Genomic DNA, 20,482 nt, shown 5'->3' with positions numbered 1-20,482 from the left:
CAATCAACCCTTTCAAATTACTAGATACTTTCAATTTGCTCACTCTGTTAGTGGAACAGGATCCTCTTCGGTTTGAATGAACAAAAGAGTATTCAGTCAGTTGTATTGCAAAAGTATTTTTGTTATTTCAAATAGTTATATTGAAAATGTATTTTTGTCTTTTTACTTTTTGAAAAAACAAAAATACCTCTCCAATATCACTAACAGAATATTATCTGGTTCAAATGAACTGAAAATGATCATAATTCTCTTATAGCACTTTATGTAACTTGAATCGAAAATGCATCATGCGGTCCACACGTACCTCAAATTGTCCATTATACCCACAGCTAGAGACCATCAACATGGCCAAAAGAGTCATTTTCTTTTTTTGTTTTTTTTTTTTTAAAAAAAAAAAATTTATATAAGGGCATAATTATTTTTTCACATGTTGCATTTTCCGGCCAAGTTAATAAAAAATGCTAATAGATGAAATGAAGTGAAAGTGTTTTGTAGTTTGAGAGAGATGATCGTCACTTTCTAAAGTGTAGTGAGGTGATTGCAAAACAAAAACTGCCGGAATTAGAAAAGTAAAAAAAATAAACTGGTATATCATGCAGGATTTATTTTCTAATTTGTATTTTTACGCAAACCTTAAATAGTGAGTTGACACTTCAGTTTTTTTTTTTTTTTTTTTTTTTTTTAATATTTCTTTACAATATTCATAAGAGTTATAAGAAGGTTGATACATCACAATCTCATAACAAATTCCACGGAGCCCTCTTTCTTTCAACCTTCTGTAGTCAATGTCCCAATCTAAAAGCCTAAAACGTACCCTCCAGTACGCCAGCTCGGAGGCGTACGTCCTAAAGAAACTTTAAAGAATTCCGACCAACTCAAGCCCTTGATATAATAAACCCATCACCTCAAAATAAATTAGTTCAGAAAATAAATATTTAAATTACTTGATATGCTGACTTATGTTGGGCTCTCTTCCGACCAAGACATCAATAAGCCGTGGCCATTCTTCACTGGTTGAACACGATGTCCCTGCATTAAGTATTTTGAACCCAGCATTCATAAAAAGTAAACGAACCCTTTTATTAATATTAGATGGCATTAGGCCGGCAGGTAAACTCTCTAGACAAAATTTAACCTATCTTTTGAACAAGAATAACCCAAATACAAAATAAATAATTAAAAACAAAAAGCCAACTCCTACTTCATTGGGTGCCTGTGCTACAAATCTCAACTCTATGTTTCCAATGACGCTTTACTGAGTTTGAAAGACAAACATAAAAGAAAAGCCACCTCCCCCACTTCCACTGGTGGTTGAACTAATCACTGCCAACATGATCCACTTTCTACCCAATATGAACACTACCCCCTGCATCATTCTCCAGCCCTAAACGTCTCTCCTTTACTGTTATTGCCACCTCTTATCCTCATCTACAGGGTATTGTAGTCTTCCCGTACCAACCCAAGCCTCAGCTTATTGAATTGGCATTTAGTTTAGGTTGTCAGGAACCATATTCTTCTAAAATCCAACATCAGTGTATAGAAAAAGTACTTACTTTAATTTATATGCACTAACCACTCTACTCCACCGTGCTGCAAGATAGCCACCTCAACAGCTGCTGAATGTCTAGATAATATGGAGTTCAGCTACTAACTACGCACACCACCTGTCGATCAGGCTGATTTATTGTCCACTGTTGGGGCATTGAAGTAAGCAGTTATTGCCTTCAACTTGCCATTTAAATAGTTCTTCTCAACCTGGGACCAGGGACCTCAGAATTAGCAATAAGAATATGAAATGTTATTAAGAAAGAAAGAAAAATAAGAATATGGCACGATTATATAGCATGAGAGAGACGAAGTTCTTGAACTGAGAATATTAACAAACCAAACAACAATTGAAAGCCCAAATTAAATAGTACTACATGCTATCAGTAAGAGAGGGGCCATACAGTTAAAAGATGCCAGTAAATTCCTTTATGATTTTATGGCACAATTACAACTTGAACACTCAGTGACATCACAAGAGATAACTAAACAACAATGTGTCCAATTTTTCCTTCTATCATTAGGTTAACAGAAAAAATAGTAATGTAAAAATCTTCTCTTAGATAACTAACATATGTAAATATTAAGGACAGGGCACACTTTGGACAAAACCTGGTCATTCATTTTTAATGAAAACTAAAGGTCCAAAGCCAATTTCAAGAATGAACACACAGAAAGTTGACCCATCACAATTCATTAACAATGATTACGAGGAATGAAAATTGGCATCTTGAAGGTGGTAGCTAGCCTAGCTAGTAAGGTTTCTGGGTGGGTACCAAAAATCATGGAACAAGTCCTGCCTTCACCAAGGACACAGGTTAAGGGATGAAAGTGCTACCTCTGACTGTGAAGCCAAAAGGCCTTAGTGGCCTCTAATGGACCAAAATTATGCCATTTATTTTTAAAATGATCTTATGTTACCATTTCAGCGATTATTAGAGAATGGAATTTAACACTAAAAGATATAGGAGCTTAAAATGCAATCAAGCAATTCTAAAAGCACAAGCATCCAAATGCAACCTTTGCCCAATGATCTTCTACAGTACCTGACTTTCTACAGAGGATAGAGTGACATTGGGTCTACTAATTACTCATAAGAGAAATCTAACTGAATAAACAAAATTAGTACCTCTAGTGCCCAGGGAGGATGAGAAGATAAACATAACTCTGCCAATTGGTTGAGATCAACATTTCGTGGGAGAAACATAACAAGTCTGGAAGCAATTTTCTTTGCAGTGTTAAACAGAAAATATCTGCACGAGTACAAATCAGAGCAGCATGAAGTTAACACCTGTCTTCATGCTAACCTAATGTCCAACTTAGAAAGAAAAAAACTCACCCATCACGTGGCTTTAGCATTGTCTTGATGTCATAAGTCTGCACTTTGGCATAATCAGGTCCCCCCCAAGGAGGTGATAGGAAAACCGTGTCTGCCTGTAGCACCAAAGAAACGATGCTGAAAACAGTGAAAATATTGAAAAACCAAAATATAAAAAGGACATATAAAGAAATCTTAAATGTGTGCATCAATTATCAAGCATAAAAGTACATGTTTCACATTTCAGTAGACAATATCTAAAAGTTAAGCAGCATAAAAATATTAATATCTGGGATGCTCCTCAATATACAAATGTTAATACCGTAAACTCAACCATATCTTATGTGCCATTACTTCACTCTTAAAAACTGCTTCATTTGTATGAAAATGTACAATAATATTTTCAGGTATATCAATAATGTCCTTCATAGCGACAGAGTCAATGATAATCTAAGCTCACAATCGTTCCCCCAACCATTGGGTATGAAAAAGGGCATATCCTAGATTATATCTCTGCTTTCTCCAAATTTATAATTATATTTACTCATAAATATAACAGAGGAAGGAAAATAGAAAGAATACTACCCAAAGCATCATGCAATTTCAGTGGATGAGCCATGATTAGACTTTGCAGGCTGGGGAGAATGAAATTATCAAGTGTATCATATAAAATTTACTGCTTTTCACAATTTTCATCAGATTTGCAAGACCACATTATTGTTACTATATAGCAATTTTTATTTTATTATGGTGAGAAATTTTATCCTTTATCCCTTTTTTTAATTTTTAATTTTTTTAATTTTATTTTTTCCAAACTTTTGAGGTCACCAAGTAGAAGTATAATGTATGCAATCGAACATTACATTTCGAGTCCTGAAAGTTTCAAACTCTTTTTTCTTTCCTATAAATTTCATTTGCCCGGGTAAATAATCTAAAAGCTACAAAACTTATTTTCTTCAATATCTCAAGATAAAAAGAGAGAATTTTTTTTTTATAAGTAATCGAAATTTCATTAAAGGCGTAAGGCTCCCCAGGTACACATGAACAATATAAGAGAAGCCACCTAGTTAGTAGAAGTAAAAAAGAAAAGACTTAAAAAATGTAAAACAAGCATGAATTGAAGGATTTGGTTGACTTTAGTGAGGGTTGGTTTCTGTCGCACTTTGGAACCTTAACTAGCTATCTTGACAAAAAAACTTAATAGCATCCATGTAGAGAAAGCCATTATTTTATGAACATTTTAAATCAAAGAGAACATGCACATTATCTTCCCCTTAAGTTTCCTGAGAATTATTATTTGTTTTTTTATTGGTATGTTACACACACACCCGATGGGACTTGAACCCACGTCCTCACCCTCCACCTTGCTACAAAGGGAGGAGTTACCATTTGAGCTAAAGCTCAATGGTTTTCTTAAGAATTATGCTGTGTCATTTTCTTGTATTGCATCAAAACAATGTCTATCTAGTGTTAGCCCATGTGGCCTTCATTCAAAAGGTAAGGGGGGAACATATTCTTGATGATATATTCAAGAGAAGAAACACTCTCACTTACCTCAGGCAAAAGATAGACAATGTCAATGTGGTGGCAACTTCCACCACACAATAGTCAAACACTGTCAAATGTTAATATGTTAAGAGACATATTTAATACCTTCAACTTTGGTGCCAAATTGAAGAAGTCCCCTTTTATGAAATCTATTTGGTCATCAACTCCATAGATGGTAGCATTATGATGTGCATAGTTGATCTTCTTTTCATCAATATCAATTGCCGTGACATGCTTGCTCCTGAAAAAATGACAAATAAAAGAGCAAGCATAATTAATTAAATTTAAAATGCAAAGCAGAACTTAATGGAAAAGTGACAGGAATTTCCACCTTATCCATCTACATATATCATGAATAAAATGATAGGGAAGTGAAACCCAAATCCGCTGAAGGTATATACAAAATATTTATAGAGATACTTCAAATCAGTTAACCTGGGTAAGAAACCAAACGGCAATAGTTCAAAATTTCAACGGAAGTTGCCTTAGGTTGATCAGATCTGCACCAGTGAATTATGCTGGTGTAGTTGTGCTTTAAGCATAAAATTGAGTCTGTTAATGTCAGAGTATCATCAAGCTTAAGTCTTCAATTGGATATATACATTGCGACTGCAATGGTTACATTGCAGTATAAGAAATCAATTAGGACATATTTCATTTAGTGTTGAAATGCAATCAGGAACTGAGACAAATGAAGATCACTTGATGACAACATGAAATGCATTCAAATAAAAGGTGACTCATATATTATCTTCCAGTGTCCATGGGAAGTTCCAATTCCCTTTGACAATGTGGAGCATCTGGAGAAGATCAAAGCACACCCATTTACATATAGAATTTTCCATTTTCATATAGTTATTAGATCGGTGATACAGTAGTACGTTAAATTTCATATAATTTTTTTCTTTCTTTCCTTTTCCGTTTGGTAATTTACACACATACACAGAGTTCACCGAGAACCTGTGACCTCACCCTCACTCAATTCTTAAAAGGGGGAAGGTGTCATTTGACCTTGAGCTCATTGGTAAATTTCACTATCAAGTTCAAAGACAAGTGAAACATTATCAGAATGTCTCTAGAGAACAAGAACTAATGGGAAGACTTATGAAAGGTGTGTCCATTCCCAGATGTACACATTAACCACAGTAACAACAATCATAAAAGGGAAAGGAGAAAAATCATAACCAACACAGTGCAAAAATCACAGCTAAAAAGGCATGTATAGGATGAACCCCCAAAACATTGAGAAATAATAGTTTTTAGCGTAAGGACCTCCAAGAACAGACACATGGTCCAAAATGCCACCGGCTTTCAAGTGAAACTTCATACAGAACTATAACAACCCTCCCGTTTACTCAAGGGGAGCTTTAAAATTATTCAAAATAAAGAAATCATAAAATGAAGTCACAAGGATACTCACCTTTGAGCAAATTGGATAGCATTCCCACCAACTCCAGTAAAACAGTCAACTATGATGCCACTGCCACATCGAGATGCATGGTGCCTAGCTATCGACTCTGGAGTGACAGAAAACCATCCTTCTTCATCCATTTTTACACCTTCATCAAATCTGGAGAAGAGTAAGTATCTCTGGCACCAGTATTTGCCAATATCAGAAGAATATTCTCCAAGAATTCCTTGAGATCGAAGCTCTGCATTATTTAACCAAGTGTTAACAGTATTCCAAAGCACCAGACTATTATTGGCAATAATAGCACAAAACAGTCAATTTTCTGGTAAATAGATCAAGCATACTCAACAGACAAAGGTGGAAGTATACTAATTGATAGATAGCCTGATCTGTTCTGATAGATCAAAAGAGTAGGAATAGATAGAGAGGGAATCCATCAATAATAAGGGGAAATCTCCTATTTCTATCTATTGATAACTAAAATCCCCTTTACGGAGGATAAGCAAGATCACATACTTGACCTTCAATTTTAGGACCTTTGGTTGCAGAACGCCAACCATACGTGCAAGCATCCAATCTATCTTCTATTAGTTTGACCAAAGTCATGTGCACTATGAGATGTAATCATCTATATCATGGCTGATTAACATAGACAATACATTTCATTCAGGGGAAAAAATACAAAATACAGTACATTTTATTTTCTGCAACTCTTTGTTGATTGACTTTTACCACCCAAGAGAGATTTGAATCCAGAGAATAATTTTCTCAATTCTAAAATAACTTTTTGCAGTGCCTCAAATAGGTAAGGATATAAGAGGATTATCAATTATCATTATCGCCCTCTTCACTTCCACACATCAGATCACACTACAAAACAGAAAACTTGATTCTTTGTAATAAAAACTTGCATGTTCAAATTACACAAACCTGTCAAAATAAATTACGATCTTTCTCTTTCTTGCTTCACATATTAAATTACATTAGAATAATCAAGATTATTAATGCCTACATGGCATATTCTGGTCAAGATGTCCGAGTTCTTTTAGTGACTGTGATTAGATAATAGTGTCTAGAACTAACACAAGCAAGGTGATGACAACACAGAATCATGCTCTTGTAAGGATGAATTTAGAAGACAAAAGAAGAAGAAAACAATATGAAAACCAAAAAAAAAAAAGATTGCCCACCAATACAATTTTCAGCACTTAGAAAAGTTAAGCTAACAGCAGAAGTCTATCATGACCCGTTGCTTTAATCAATCAGTCGTCCATCATGAACTACCAGACAACTATTATCAATCATAAATCACTGCACTGACAAAAGGAAGAATATCTAACTAGAAATTGGAAATGGATGCACAAACAAATACAGGGGAGCCAAAGGTGCCAGCTAGGTCTCAAGTCCTCATATCAGAAACAGAGGAGAGACAACCACCTTCACCAGAAATGCTGTGTCCAAGAGAAGCTACCTCGCCTTGTATAGGCCCAAGTAACCTCAAATGAACCAAGAGCGAGAGAGAGAAAGAGATGGAATCACGAACCTTCAATGCCATTGGACAATTTTCTTTGTCTTCGTGCTTTTCTCACCTTCTTTTTTTGTTTTGTCATGAAAGGGTCATCATGGGTATCTATCATATCAATCTTATCGGTTACAGTAACCACACTTCCCAAAGGCAACTGACCACACTCATAAACTGCTTCAGAAAGTGTATTGGTCAAGCTGCAAGCAAGATTCAATGTTAGAACCTGAGCGGGTGAAGCTTTTAATATAAATGCTGAACCAGACACAATCATCACCATGCTTTTATATTCTACCTGCTAATCTCTAAGAGTTGAAAGGCTTCATCGTCTTCGTTTACATCACAAATGATGATCTTATTAGGTTTATCAAGTATATCAACACAATCTAGTTCATCAGGTCTATCAGCATATGTCTGTCGCAAATCACCACTGAAGACCTCACAATAAACTGGCTGCTTGATTTTAATTCCTGAACTACAACCATAATTGGATACTATTTAAGTTCAGTGTCATCTACAAGAGCAACATAAAAGCACAAATGCAGAAATTAACAGGCAGACATGCACACACACACAAATGGAAGACTGAGTACCTGTCAATATGCTCTGGGGTGTTTGGTAAAAAGGATAATGCACTTTCATTATTGCAACTAGTAATCTCATAAAGTGCATCTGTATGCTCAAAACTTTTGCTCGCAGTAGTTACGGCAACACCAGACAAAGTGTTGTCTGCACCAAGTCCAATCCCAACTGAGAGCTCATCGGGTAGCTGAGCTCCTAACTTGTCATTATTCAACGATTCCTCAAATGAGTGAATTTTAGTTTGCAAATTACACACATCGGCTATCTCTTCACCAAAGGTAACATCCATTTCAGTTCCCTCAGCAATCAATTCATTATTGACGACACCATATGCTAGATGTTCCATCCCTGGGGGTGGGTACCATGTAGAAGCATGTGTTTTGATATTATAAAAATAGTTTCTCCCATAGAAAGAGTCCCAATAGACCATCCAATCCCCAAGATCATCATTACATTTACATTTGTCGGTCCCATTATGGTCAAGCGACTTTGAACAAACGGTACATGCAACTGAATCAGAAGCACATTGCTGCTCAGTGCTCATATTATTTGAATTATTCTCGTTTCCTGTGTTATAGCAAGCGGCTGATAAACCTTCTGAACATTCATAATCCAATAATGTCTCATTACATTCTTTCTTATTGTGGTCAAAATCAGCATCCATCAAATATCTTCGTGTAGGAGGTCCAGCATTCCAGTTAGTCAAATTAGCTGAGTCACAACCCCGGCCATCATAGGATCCAATGTCAGAAATTCCATAAAAGACACCTCCCTTGTCAGTGTCACAAGTGATTCCAGTTGAACTTGCAGAATTATCTCCATTTGAGGGGCATTGGGATATTTTGACATCCACTGCAACACCATAATTAGATGATTCACTTTGGCCCAGCATTGTCATAGAACATAAAGAACTGCTTGTATTATCATGAAAAATAATAGGAGATACAATCTCCCCTTCACTCACTTGGGATAATTCAATCGCTTTATCCTCAATATCTTGATGATTGTTAGAATGCTTCACACGTGTACCCTTTCTTTTGGCTTTACCCATTCCATTTCTCTTCTGAAAAAAAAAAAAAAAAATGTCACAGATAGGCCAAAAACCTGGCAGTATAACTAGTAGTAAATAATAATAGCAAGAATGACAGTGGAAAATGGTGATCTATACAATAAGAGTGATGAGGCAGCCTCCAACAACTCCTGGATTCGCCGCAAGTAAGTTTTATAAACTTCATTTTCATACTTAGGTTTTGTTGGAATTGCGGTTTCAAAACGTGTTGTTTGAAAAAGTAGCAATTCAAAAGGCAGTTAGTTTATGAAAACATAATTTTTAAAATCGCAGTTATACGTTTGGTAAAATTTGTAAAAGAGTGTTGTTTTTGTCAATTGAGTGTTTTGATAACATCGGCACTAAAGTGTTGTTTCATGTACAAATTACCAATAAGGACATAATAGTAAGATAATAAAATCTCTGTACGTACTGTGATAATAAAATAGAATAAATCTGGCCTAATAATTTTGCATGAACTTTTTGAAGCGGAAAAGAGGAACCAATAAAGTTGAAAACTATGTCTGATAATTATGTTCTGTGGAAATCATTCATGTCATATTACTGCTCGAGAAAGGACTGTCTTTAGTTGTATTTGAACGAAATATTTTCATCCTAACCATTTAATGTTTTAAATAAGTAAATAACCTTCAGAAATATTTACACCTTTCTTGAAAGAGAGAGGTGTGGAATGCAACTGTTGGTTATCTCCCATGCAAATTGAGTGGACAAATAGCTGTTAGGTCACAAATGGCAACAATAGTTTGAAAACTCTGAAACAAACCCAATGTGACGTTAATGTAAAAGCAAGAGATTCCTACCTAAAAATTTCTACCACACGACGGTCAAGAATATTTATGATTCAAAAGAGCTTCCAAAGCAACATCCCTCCACAAGAAGGTTTATTGAAACAAGAGTTCATACAGTGTGAAATCCGGTGAATCGTAACTTCTCAAGTAAGTTCAAGTAACTTAAAACATTGTACTACTCTCAAAACATAGATATTAAAATAAGATATCCACACTGCTCGATGCCTGACAAAATAAGATATCCGCAGTTGTAGTTTCATGAGCTCCAGTAGTTAACTTTCTCATTTGTTCACAAGATATGGAACTGGGGTTACAATAAATTAAAATTCACAAGCCAGTCTAAAGTCCGGTCCTTGCGCTGACACACACCCCCGTTGAGCTTAAAGATAAGCTTATAAGACTAGCTACAAGAGAATAGGCCAGCTTTTCTATAAATAAAAAGAGAGTCGTTACCCTCTTGAAGTAGAGGAAGAAGAACGTTGCAATTCACTTTAAGTAGAAGAAGAAGAATAAGCAACATTGTTAGCTTCAAGAAGAAGAATAATTGTTAGGTTTCACTGTTGCTTGCGCTTGAGAGATAAGGTGAGATGTTTACCTAAGATTTGGAGGCTAAGACGCGACAGAAAACGGCAAGAATGACCAGCACAACAGGCAGAGCAAACCAACACCAGTGAGGTGAAAGAGAGCAGATAGGTAGAGAGAAAATAAAAATAAGAAAGAACGAGGGTTTGGTCTTGTTTTGGGTGGGTATTCATGTGATTTCATTGTTTAGCTGACACTTATACTACCTGTTGCACAAAAATGCTGTTTTGCTTTAAAATCGTGCATTTTTGAAAAATGCTCCCTTTAGCTGCTGTATGGAAATGTGGATTTTTCTACGTTTTCAAATCACTACTGTTTTAAAACACGCTGCCTAACACAATTTTTTTTTGCAATTTTGTGTAAAAACGCACATTGGCCTTGCCAAATGGCAGGGCCAAACGCACTCCCAAAATGCTAAGTTAAATGACAAACAATCAACTTATTACAACTCCAAAAGCATTATAGGTTAAATTTTTATTATAATTGTTGGATAGCCTCGATTGCTGTTTTGTAGTAATTACATGAGTTATATTTTACTTCATTACCTATTTTATATACTTCCTCTTATGAGTTTAAAGACAGAAACCCCTTTCTAGATGTTTTTCCGGTGGTAAAAAAATGAAATGCAAATTATCTTTGCCCTACCATTAACCAATTCCATAACCTCTCAAAGGAATAAACCTCAGTTTTCACTAGCCATGCCCTGAATAGATTAGCCGTACCCAAGAAATTAATCTTAATAGGCATAAACAAGGCATTGACCATAAGAAAATAGACGCAAACCTACCTCCCTGTTTGTGTTGAAGGAAAGAGGAAGCCCCAATTCATCCATCTGTTTGGTGAGCTCCATATGTTCTGGCAAAGTGCTATAATCTGAACAAGCAGCCCAAAAAGATATTCAAAACTTAAATTTCACTTTAGACACATAACATTATCATAATAAAATGTGATGCAGATATGTGATCGAGATAATAGATAATAATCCTACTATTCACGCACTTATTACTAGTGCACAACAGAGGAAATAATGCAAAAACTAAAAGAAACAACGGGGACGAGAGAGATGGACTTGCCACTGGCTGTAGAAAGCATGTTTGAGCCGTTGTCATCATTATCATCCCCAGCTGATTTCTGCTAATTCAAAGAAGAACGAAATAATTTAAAATAACAAACAAAAAATAAATAGACTTGCAGAGAATACTAAAAGTGAAACTCAAAACAGAGACTTACAGAGCCCCCTTGTGGTGCCTCAATTGAACCATCGTCCCTGCAAAACAAGTTGAAAGGGAACGCAAAGTGAAAACTTGCCCTTATCTTTTGGCGTATATACTGTTTTCTGTGCGTCTGTGTGTGTGTGTGTGTGAGAGAGAGAGAGAGAGAGAGACCAGAGAGAGACTTGGGTGAGCTTGAAGAGAGAGCCGAGAGCTCTGATAGCAGGGCCTTGCCACTCTGGTTCGACGATGTCCATTGTGAAGAAAATCTTGGAAAGGATTTGACCAAAGATGATTTAGGTCAAGAACAGCACTACCAACTTCAGTTCCCGTTACGGTGAGTCGGTGACCAATGGAACATCCAGGCCCTGTGCTTTTATAGCGTGCCATTCTTGAACGGCGCGAGTTACACGGCATCTTGTAAAATAAAAACAACCAAAATAAGATATTATTAATTTGAAAAATCTATTTAATTCCTCTTCGTTACAGGTCGGTCTGCTACCTATTTGCTGTTTATTTATTTTGTAAATTTAATAGTTGATTTGCAAATTTGTAATATAGAAATATACAGCAGATGGACAGCTCACAGCATGATTTGTAAAATTTTCTTTCAACATACAATATAAATTTTTAAAACCGACACCTCAATTTACACATTTACAACGCTGGATGTATACTGTTGTTTATAATTATGTTATAAAAATAGAGAGTTTTACTATTAGGATGTGGTGTAAAAATTTTATTTAATCGTTTTCAATAGAAATTTGACACGTAAGTAAAATTAAAATATTGTATTTTTAATTCAATTAATATAATGAACTTTTTAATTCATTATAATTCAATGCTCCCATCACTTATCACCGAATCCTTCACGCACCTTTGACTTCGAGTCCTTGACATTAGGGGTGCGTTTGACAATCGGTTTTGGTTCATGTGCGTTGGTTGTGCACTGTAGAGTAAGTTTGAATGGTCTACCAAAAGCTACAGCATAAAAGACATTGCTGCAGTGCTTTTGTTGTGTTTAACACGTTCATTTTCAGTCTGCATTTAGTGTTTCAAAAATGCCCCTGCAGCAAACCCATGTAGAGTGATATTTCTTCCCACTTTTGGGTTTGCTACAAGGGCATTTTGGGAACACTAAATGCAGACTGAAAATGGGCATGTTAAACACAGCAAAAGCACTGCAACAATGTCTTTCATGCTGCAGCTTTTGATAGATCATTCAAACTTACTCTACAATGCACTGCCAACGGACAAAAGCCAAAATCGATTGTCAAACGCACCCTAGAGTTTCTAAAACTAAATAAGACAGTGGCTTTGATTGTTTTGTTGATGGTTTTGTCAACGAGTATTTTGTTTAGAAAAATAAAATTATTTAGTGTGAATATTTATATTATTTTTTTATGTTTCAAGCTAATGTCTGCTTCTTATTTGAAAATAGAAAATACCCAATTTGTATCATGACTTGATATTGTAGCTAATAAGCTAAAGACCCAACCAACCATAATAATAGAAACAAAAGAAACTTGCATAATTAAAGTATATTGTCTATCTGAAAACACTATATAATGAAAATATTTTTTTCCAAACTGTAAATATAGAAAAAAAGATTCATCATTCTCCAAGTGATGGCTCAGTCGGATGGGAATTATGTCACTAATTTGAATTAATCCTCGATTTATGCGGTAAAAAAAAAAATAATAATAATAATAAAGGATTCGTTATAAACTGTTGCCGTTTAGTTAAACTCTTAAAAAGTGATTTTCCTTTGGAACGTCGCCGTTAAAGGCGTTTGAACCTGGAAGGGCAACCCAGCGAGTATCTGAGCATACACGAGCATCACCTAAACTCGGGCCAAAGGGCCAAATGGAAGACGGGGAGATAGACGATGGGGCGATGGTGGTAGACGAGGAAGTAGCAGTTCCAGCACCGCAACAGCACAAGTCAGAGAAGTCGGCGCACGAAATGCTACAAGAGAGCAAGGCCTCGGTGGAGGATATCGTGGCGAAGATGCTCTCCGTCAAGAAAGAAGGCCACCCCAAATCTCTTCTCCGGGAGCTCGTCACTCAGATGTTCCTTCACTTCGTTACCCTCCGCCAGGTCCCTTCCTTTACTCTCTCTCTCTCTCTCTCTCTCTCTAGGGTTTATGGTTTCGTTTAAGCGGTAAAATTCCATTAATTTGATTAAGAATTAATTAAGTTCATTTCTTCAACTACAAGCTAGTGGAGTATGACTAGTATGCGAGTGAGAAAACAATGGTACCTGGATAAAATGTGATTTTAGCAGGGGTTACGTCTAGAGTCAAACTCGAAGTGAAACTGTTTTTGCTTTTGTGCGATTCGTTGTTTCTTCTTATTTTCTGGAGTTCGGAAATCGTTGTTTTGTGCATGCAATGGAATTAGGTTTGGTGGTTGAAATTGTAGAAAGACCAACACAGCTATGGGAAATTAAAAAAAAATGCGAGTTCAGAAAAAAAAAAATGCTGAAAAAGGCACCTAGCGATGTTTCTGTAAACCCTAATTTTCATGGATATGGTTGGCAAAAAAATTCACAGTTTCCTTCATTTTTTTTTGGAGAAAGACCATTTTTGACAATAGCATCTAATTATCACTACTTGAAGAGCGAAATCTGTTGAAATGTAATTGTTATAAATGATTGTTTACGATGTTCTCTCACAGGCAAACCGCTCCATCTTGCTAGAAGAAGATCGTGTGAAAACAGAAACAGAGCGTGCAAAGGCACCTGTGGACTTTACTACCCTCCAGCTTCACAATTTGATGTACGAAAAAAGTCACTATGTTAAAGCAATAAAGGCTTGCAAAGATTTCAGGTCAAAATATCCTGATATCGATCTGGTATCTAAGGAAGAGTTTTTCCATGATGCCCCTGAAGAGATTAAAGGCAAGATGTTGTCGAATGACAGTGCACACAATCTGATGATGCAGAGGCTCCAATTTGAGCTGTTCCAGGTGTTTACACCTCATTATATTTTGTTGCTGTTGTCAAGAATTTGTCATAATTTTTTTACCAGAGCATGCTTGCTATCAGAGTGCTTGTTGATTGAGTTAGGAATTATTGGGATTGGTGTTTAAGACTTGAAATAATTTTGACCATCTCCTATAATATCTCGGTTACGAATGTGAAAGAAGCAGCCGGAGATTTAGAAACATTTGGTATTCCTCCATTTCAAGATTAACAGGGGATTTATGAGATATTACAAAAATATAGGTGTGCATTATTCTAATTTTTTAAGTTTTTTACTTGAACTCTGTTCTTCCCTTCCATGAATAGCACTACTTAGTGACAACAAGTGGAGAAGCGCTTTATAAGTTTTTGTTTAAAGGAGAATTTCTCTTTCCTCTGGTGAATTTCAGGGAAATTATGGAATGCAATCTAGCAATCACAGTATGATAGTTTTTCGCACATTTTCTCATAGTGCAGGTCCTGCTTATACACTGTATTTGGCCTACGACTAGTTGGTACTCAGAGGCTGACTTTCTATCTCTCGAGTTACATATTAATAGACGTAGGGTTGGGATGGGAATTATTATCTAATTTTTGAAGTTTTTAACTTGAACTCATTTTTGCACTTCCCTGCTATCAAAATCCACATGGGACTTAATATTTTCTTTATGTGCAACTTTTTTCTTATGGAATAATTCTCCCACAACTTTTGTATAGCTTTTCAAATTTAACATTTGATGTGGGAGAAGCTTTGAGTTTTAGCGTAATCCTATTTTATAATATGCCTAATCTATCTTAAAATAAGGCTAGAAGCACTCTTTTGGCTAAAGATCTGAAGTCTTTAGGAAAAAAACTAAAAGGTATGGAAATTGTCGATCTAGAATGATGACTTCTCCTAGCATGTGCTTGTTTGCTTTCTTTTTTATTAACACATATGCCCTTGGACTCAAACAGCTGTGAAATCACACATATTTGATGTACTTAATGGCTGTGGTAAGGATACATGCATATGTTGCCAGTAGATGTGCTATGTGTAGAATATCATTAGTGGATGCATGGTGCATTTCATTAATCTTTTAATTAGAATCAAGTATGTTCCTGCTTGATTTGGAAACTTATTTTCCTTCATCCCAAAATAATTCAAGTTTCTTGCAGTAAATTTGGAGTTCATTCTCATGATTGGTGTTCGTGTTTGTTATTATTGTCACTTTTGTTATTTATTATGGTATTGGGCTTATTGATTTATTAACATCACTTTCAGCGAAAAGAGCTATGCAAACTTCAAGAGAAACTTGAAATACAAAAGAAAAAACTTTTGGATACAATTGCAAACCGCAAGAAATTCTTGTCAAGTCTACCCTCGCATCTTAAGTCTCTTAAGAAAGCATCCTTGCCGGTACAGAACCAGTTAGGGATTCTGCATACGAAGAAAATTAAGCAGCACCATTTGGCAGAGTTGCTTCCACCTCCACTCTATGTGATTTACTCAGAGTTCATGGCACAGAAGGAAGCATTTGGTGAAAATATCGATTTGGAGATTGTAGGAAGCGTGAAGGATGCTCAAGCTTTTGCTCGCCAGCAAGCAAATAAGGACACTGGTAATTGATATTCATTCTCACTTTGTAACTACTTGGTGGATAGTTGTTTAATATTTCGACTTCCTATATTATTGATATATCATGGTCAGAAGCTCTTTTTTTTTTATTCATATGTAAAAAACATGATTTTTTTCCCCATGTAAAAGTCCATATGTGTTTGTGCAGAGTTGCTTTTCTGTGATTCTGGCATTGATAGAATTATGCATTTTACTCAAATTAAGTTGATCAATTATCAAATAATTCATTTTCTTTTTCAGATGAATCTTTTGTATCGTCAAATAAGGGCACTGTTTTGATATTCATTTTCACTCTGTAACTACTAGGTGAATAGTTATTTAATGCTTTCTGGTCTACACACACAAACACACACCATGGTATATATGTATCTGTGCATGTGTGCATGCAAGTCCATATATGCTTTCTATGACTGTGGCTCCATATATGCTTTTTGTGATAGTGGCGTTGCTAGAATTATGCATCTTACACAAATTAAGTTGATTGGTTGTTAAATAATTCAGTTATTTTTTGAACCTTTTGTACCTTCAAATAAGGAAACTGGTAATTGCTATTCATTCTCTAACTACTTGGTGGATAGTTATTTAGTGTCTTCCGGTCTTGACAGCCTATATATCATTGAAATATCATGGTTGGAAGCTTTTTTTTTTTTTTTGTATTTTTGTATTTTTGTATTTTTTCAATTTTATTTTATATGCAACTCTATATATGCTTGTGAGGAGTTGCTTTTCTGTGAATCTGGTGTTGTGAAAATTGTGCATATTAGATTAATTAAGTCGATCGATTATTAAATAATTCAGTTATTTTTAATGACTCTTTTTGTATTGTTATAAGAATCCTATCTGATATGGTTTTACATTTTTGGAAACTAACAGCATAATAAACTGGTTTTATGTCTGTTTCACATTAGAATATTGGCAACTGTAATATTTATTCGTTAACACACCCCACAACACCCCCCCACCCCCACCCCCCACCAAAAAAGAAAAGAAAAGAAAGAAAAATGAACACTAATGGGGTTTATTAATGACTCAGGCATATCTACCAGTGTAGAGAATTCTAGATTGGAGGATGATGCACCCGATGAGGAAGATGATGGCCAGAGGAGGAGAAAGCGGCCAAAGAGGGTTCCAAGCAAGGAGAACCTTGACCAGGATGGAGTATATCAAGTTCATCCACTTAAAATCATCCTTCATATTTATGATGATGGGATTTCTGATCCTAAGTCTGCAAAAATTATCACTCTCAAGTTTGAATTCTTGTTAAAGTTGAATGTGGTATGTGTTGGGATTGAAGGGTCTCATGATGGAGCTGAGAATAACATCTTATGCAACTTATTCCCTGATGACACTGGCGTTGAGCTTCCTCACCAGGTATGGACTCTTATTGGGCATTGTCATTTATCAATATACCCACTTTATACTTATCAAAAAAAAAATTTATCAATATACCCACTTTATATCTTCTTTTTTACCCCCTCTCATTTTGCCTGTTACATTTTCCATTTTTTTTGTAATGACAATTTTTCTGGATGATGGTGCAGTCAGCCAAGCTCTGTGTTGGTGATGCCCTTGCATTTGATGAAAGGAGAATATCACGTCCATATAAGTGGGCCCAGCATTTGGCAGGGATTGAGTTTTTGCCAGAGGTGTCACCATTGCTTACTAGCCATGGAACCCAAAGTGGTGAAACAGCTAAAAGTGAGGTTGTTGTATCTGGTCTTTCGCTGTATCGCCAGCAGAACCGCGTCCAGACGGTTGTGCAAAGAATTCGCTCTCGGAAAAAGGCTCAGCTGGCTCTTGTGTGAGTCGCTGCTTTGTATGTTTGGAATCCTGGATCATCAAGGAAAAACTAGAAATCAATAGGAGAGAGATATCAGTGTGGTCAAATCTGAATTTAGAATTATGGTTTTGTTTTACTTTGTTGAGACTCTTCTTGGCATCTTTTATAATATTTAGTGGCTGATATTTTGGTTATTTAAGGAACTTCAATCTGCTCTGCTTGTTTATGACTTGTTTGTTTGCTGCCTTTTATATGTGGGAACTTTTTTTATTGGGGCTCTCTATATCTTGTTTGTCAGTTCTCAAGATGTGCTTATGTTGAAAGTTTGGAATTCTTATTGGCTTACAGGGCACAGCTTGATTTGCTTATGAAGCTTAAGTGGCCTGCTCTAAGTTGTGAAAGTGTTCCATGGGCTTTGCATAACCCTTTGTGCAATTTGCATGGTTGGTCGCCTGTAGGACCCCCACCCATTCAGGCCTTATCTTTGCCTATTATAGATACAGAGCAAGTTCGGGAATCTATAGATGCTGACACGATTGAACAACCTGGTACTTCAAAGGAAGAGCTAGAAAGTACAAGGGAAGATGGGGAGCTTCCATCTTTGGTTCCTGCTGCATTTGTCAATGGCGATGTAAAACTTAATCGCTCGAAGGGATCTAATCTTGAGCATTCGAGGCAGCTTGCTTTAATTTCAAAAAGCCTTGTATCTCCAATCAGCGTGGCAAAATCACAAAGTTTCAAGAAACCTGATGAGGATTTGGATCTGATATTGGATACTGATAGTGATCAGGATGCACCTGCATATATTGAGCCTGAGGTAGAAAATTATGAGATGGACAATATGTCATGGGTGGATTATGGGGCGAGGGAATTTTGTCTTGTTTTAACCAAGAGCAAGGATACTGACAAGAGCCGTTGGAAGTTAGAAGCCAAGGTAACTAAAACTGTGTTACTTTCTTGAGTTCTGTTTATTTATTAATATCTTGGCACTTCATATCAAAATCTATTGGCAGATCAAGATCAGCATGGAATATCCTTTAAGGCCTCCTCATTTTTCATTGAGTCTTCACACTAAATCTTCTGGGGGAAATCATCCTGAGAGTGATGGTTCGGAGTGGCATAATGAACTTTGTGCTATTGAAGCTGAGGTAAGCATCTGAGGTCTTGGGAAAAGCTATAGTCAGTGATAATACTATGCTGTGGCTTATTGGACTAATTCTTCAAAATATAGAAGCACATTGGAAGGATTATATTGTGATTGCAATTGATTAGCTTCCACTTAATGTCATAAATCACTACCCTCATGTTTTAACCTAATGTTTCGAAGTAGCTTTTGGTGGAAGAATTTTTATTATGGCGCTTATGATGGAGTTGCTGCTACTGACTTCCCATCATTTTTCTCAGGATAAGCACAGCTTAAATGAGTCTATCTGATAAATTCTTTTGTACATAATAGTTTTTCTCACGATTACTGAACCTTGTTTGCTTCTTGATAATCCCCGCATATTTCCATCATAAAATGTTATTACAAGTTGACATTTTGCATTTGCATTTTGTAGGTCAATCTTCACATATTAAAGATGCTACCTGTGGATCAAGAAAACTATATTTTATCTCATCAAGTTCGTTGTCTTGCAATGCTGCTTGACTATTACATGGATGACACATTCCTATCCTCCGAAAAGAGAAACAGTACGTCAGTGGTTGATGTTGGTTTGTCCAAGCCTGTCAGTGGCAGGCTTCTTACCAGATCATTTAGAGGACGGGATCGTAGGAAGATGATATCATGGAAGGATATGGAATGCACTCATGGCTATCCTTACTAGGAGGTTACTTATCAAAAAAAAAAAAAGGTTTCTGAAGCCACTACCTGTAAGCCACGAGGTTTCTATAAGTCAAGCTGAATCTGTTCTTGTTCTTAGTTTATTTGCCATTCATTTTGTTGCCCAAAAGTTATTCCCTTTTCTTAAAAATTTGGCTTTTTAAGCTTGTTAAGAAACTCATTATCTTTTTCCATCCAAATAATCATGAGATGCCGATGGAGTCTTAGCAATTTCCAATTCCAAACGTGTAATTATATATGAGAAACTTTCTATCCTCCCTTTCTTTCTTTGGTTTTTGGTCAATTGAGCGAGCTCAGTTTACAACACCATTATCTAATGGATCTGGTTTTATTGCTTAAATTCTGAAGTTGAAACTTGAACGATTCAAGGAAAATACTCAACTTTCTTTTTAAACAATAGAAACGGGAACTTCCCTTCAATGTTATCGTAATTCTCGAAATAAATTCGAACAGAACACCACTACTACAAAAATTAATATAATTCTTCAAATGGTTCAAACACACACCCACAAAAAAAATAAAAAAAAAAATAAAAAAAAAATAAAGTGCTGAAACCGTAAGACGTGTAGGAGAGAGGCTCATGAAACTGCGTCGTATCGGTTCGGGTCACCCAATTGGGTAGAAGAAATTAATAAAGACGTAGAGCGTGGCATGGGAAAGCGGCACAACGGGCAGAGGTGACTCTCCTCCAGCCAGCGTCCAAC

The 20,482-nt window shown here is 36.0% G+C and overlaps 2 protein-coding genes across 3 annotated transcripts; one reads left to right on the top strand and one right to left on the bottom strand.

Moving 5' to 3' along the window:
• Window positions 1-679: 679 nt before the first annotated feature.
• Window positions 680-11,917, bottom strand: LOC132184626 (uncharacterized). 2 transcript variants are annotated; one of them, XM_059598327.1, is made up of 13 exons: window positions 11,751-11,917; window positions 11,596-11,632; window positions 11,439-11,499; window positions 11,153-11,238; window positions 7,938-8,989; window positions 7,640-7,819; window positions 7,366-7,544; window positions 5,832-6,063; window positions 4,517-4,652; window positions 2,885-2,979; window positions 2,675-2,798; window positions 1,554-1,755; window positions 680-1,029 (listed from the first exon to the last, which is right to left on the bottom strand). In XM_059598327.1, the coding sequence occupies exons 1-12, from the start codon at window positions 11,831-11,833 to the stop codon at window positions 1,672-1,674; spliced, it is 2,349 nt and encodes a 782-aa protein (XP_059454310.1). In that variant the 5' UTR covers window positions 11,834-11,917; the 3' UTR covers window positions 680-1,029; window positions 1,554-1,671. The 2 variants fall into 2 exon arrangements, with proteins under 2 accessions (XP_059454310.1, XP_059454311.1); XM_059598328.1 differs by having other exon boundaries at window positions 11,439-11,496.
• A 1,431-nt stretch (window positions 11,918-13,348) lies between these two features.
• Window positions 13,349-20,046, top strand: LOC132183877 (THO complex subunit 5A). Its single transcript, XM_059597340.1, has 8 exons — window positions 13,349-13,676; window positions 14,255-14,545; window positions 15,802-16,138; window positions 17,189-17,526; window positions 17,697-17,956; window positions 18,284-18,869; window positions 18,949-19,083; window positions 19,495-20,046. The coding sequence occupies exons 1-8, from the start codon at window positions 13,443-13,445 to the stop codon at window positions 19,759-19,761; spliced, it is 2,448 nt and encodes an 815-aa protein (XP_059453323.1). The 5' UTR covers window positions 13,349-13,442; the 3' UTR covers window positions 19,762-20,046.
• Window positions 20,047-20,482: the final 436 nt, after the last annotated feature.

Source organism: Corylus avellana, chromosome ca6 (assembly GCF_901000735.1).
Source record: "Corylus avellana chromosome ca6, CavTom2PMs-1.0".
NCBI classification, from domain to species: domain Eukaryota; kingdom Viridiplantae; phylum Streptophyta; class Magnoliopsida; order Fagales; family Betulaceae; genus Corylus; species Corylus avellana.
The sequence above is the reverse complement of the archived record's forward strand: the minus strand, read 5'-3'. Positions and strand labels throughout refer to the sequence as shown.

Bases quoted from the DNA above. Each gene is read 5' to 3' on its own strand.
- LOC132184626 (XM_059598327.1), bottom strand. From the start codon at position 11,833: ATGGACATCGTCGAACCAGAGTGGCAAGGCCCTGCTATCAGAGCTCTC. The intron at 2,799-2,884 runs GTGAGTTTTTTT...GTACTCGTGCAG, and splicing joins ATGCTAAAGCCACGTGATGG to ATATTTTCTGTTTAACACTG. The intron at 1,756-2,674 runs GTACTAATTTTG...CCCTGGTCCCAG, and splicing joins ATCCTCCCTGGGCACTAGAG to GTTGAGAAGAACTATTTAAA.
- LOC132183877 (XM_059597340.1), top strand. From the start codon at position 13,443: ATGGAAGACGGGGAGATAGACGATGGGGCGATGGTGGTAGACGAGGAA. The intron at 14,546-15,801 runs GTGTTTACACCT...CATCACTTTCAG, and splicing joins TCCAATTTGAGCTGTTCCAG to CGAAAAGAGCTATGCAAACT. The intron at 18,870-18,948 runs GTAACTAAAACT...ATCTATTGGCAG, and splicing joins GTTGGAAGTTAGAAGCCAAG to ATCAAGATCAGCATGGAATA.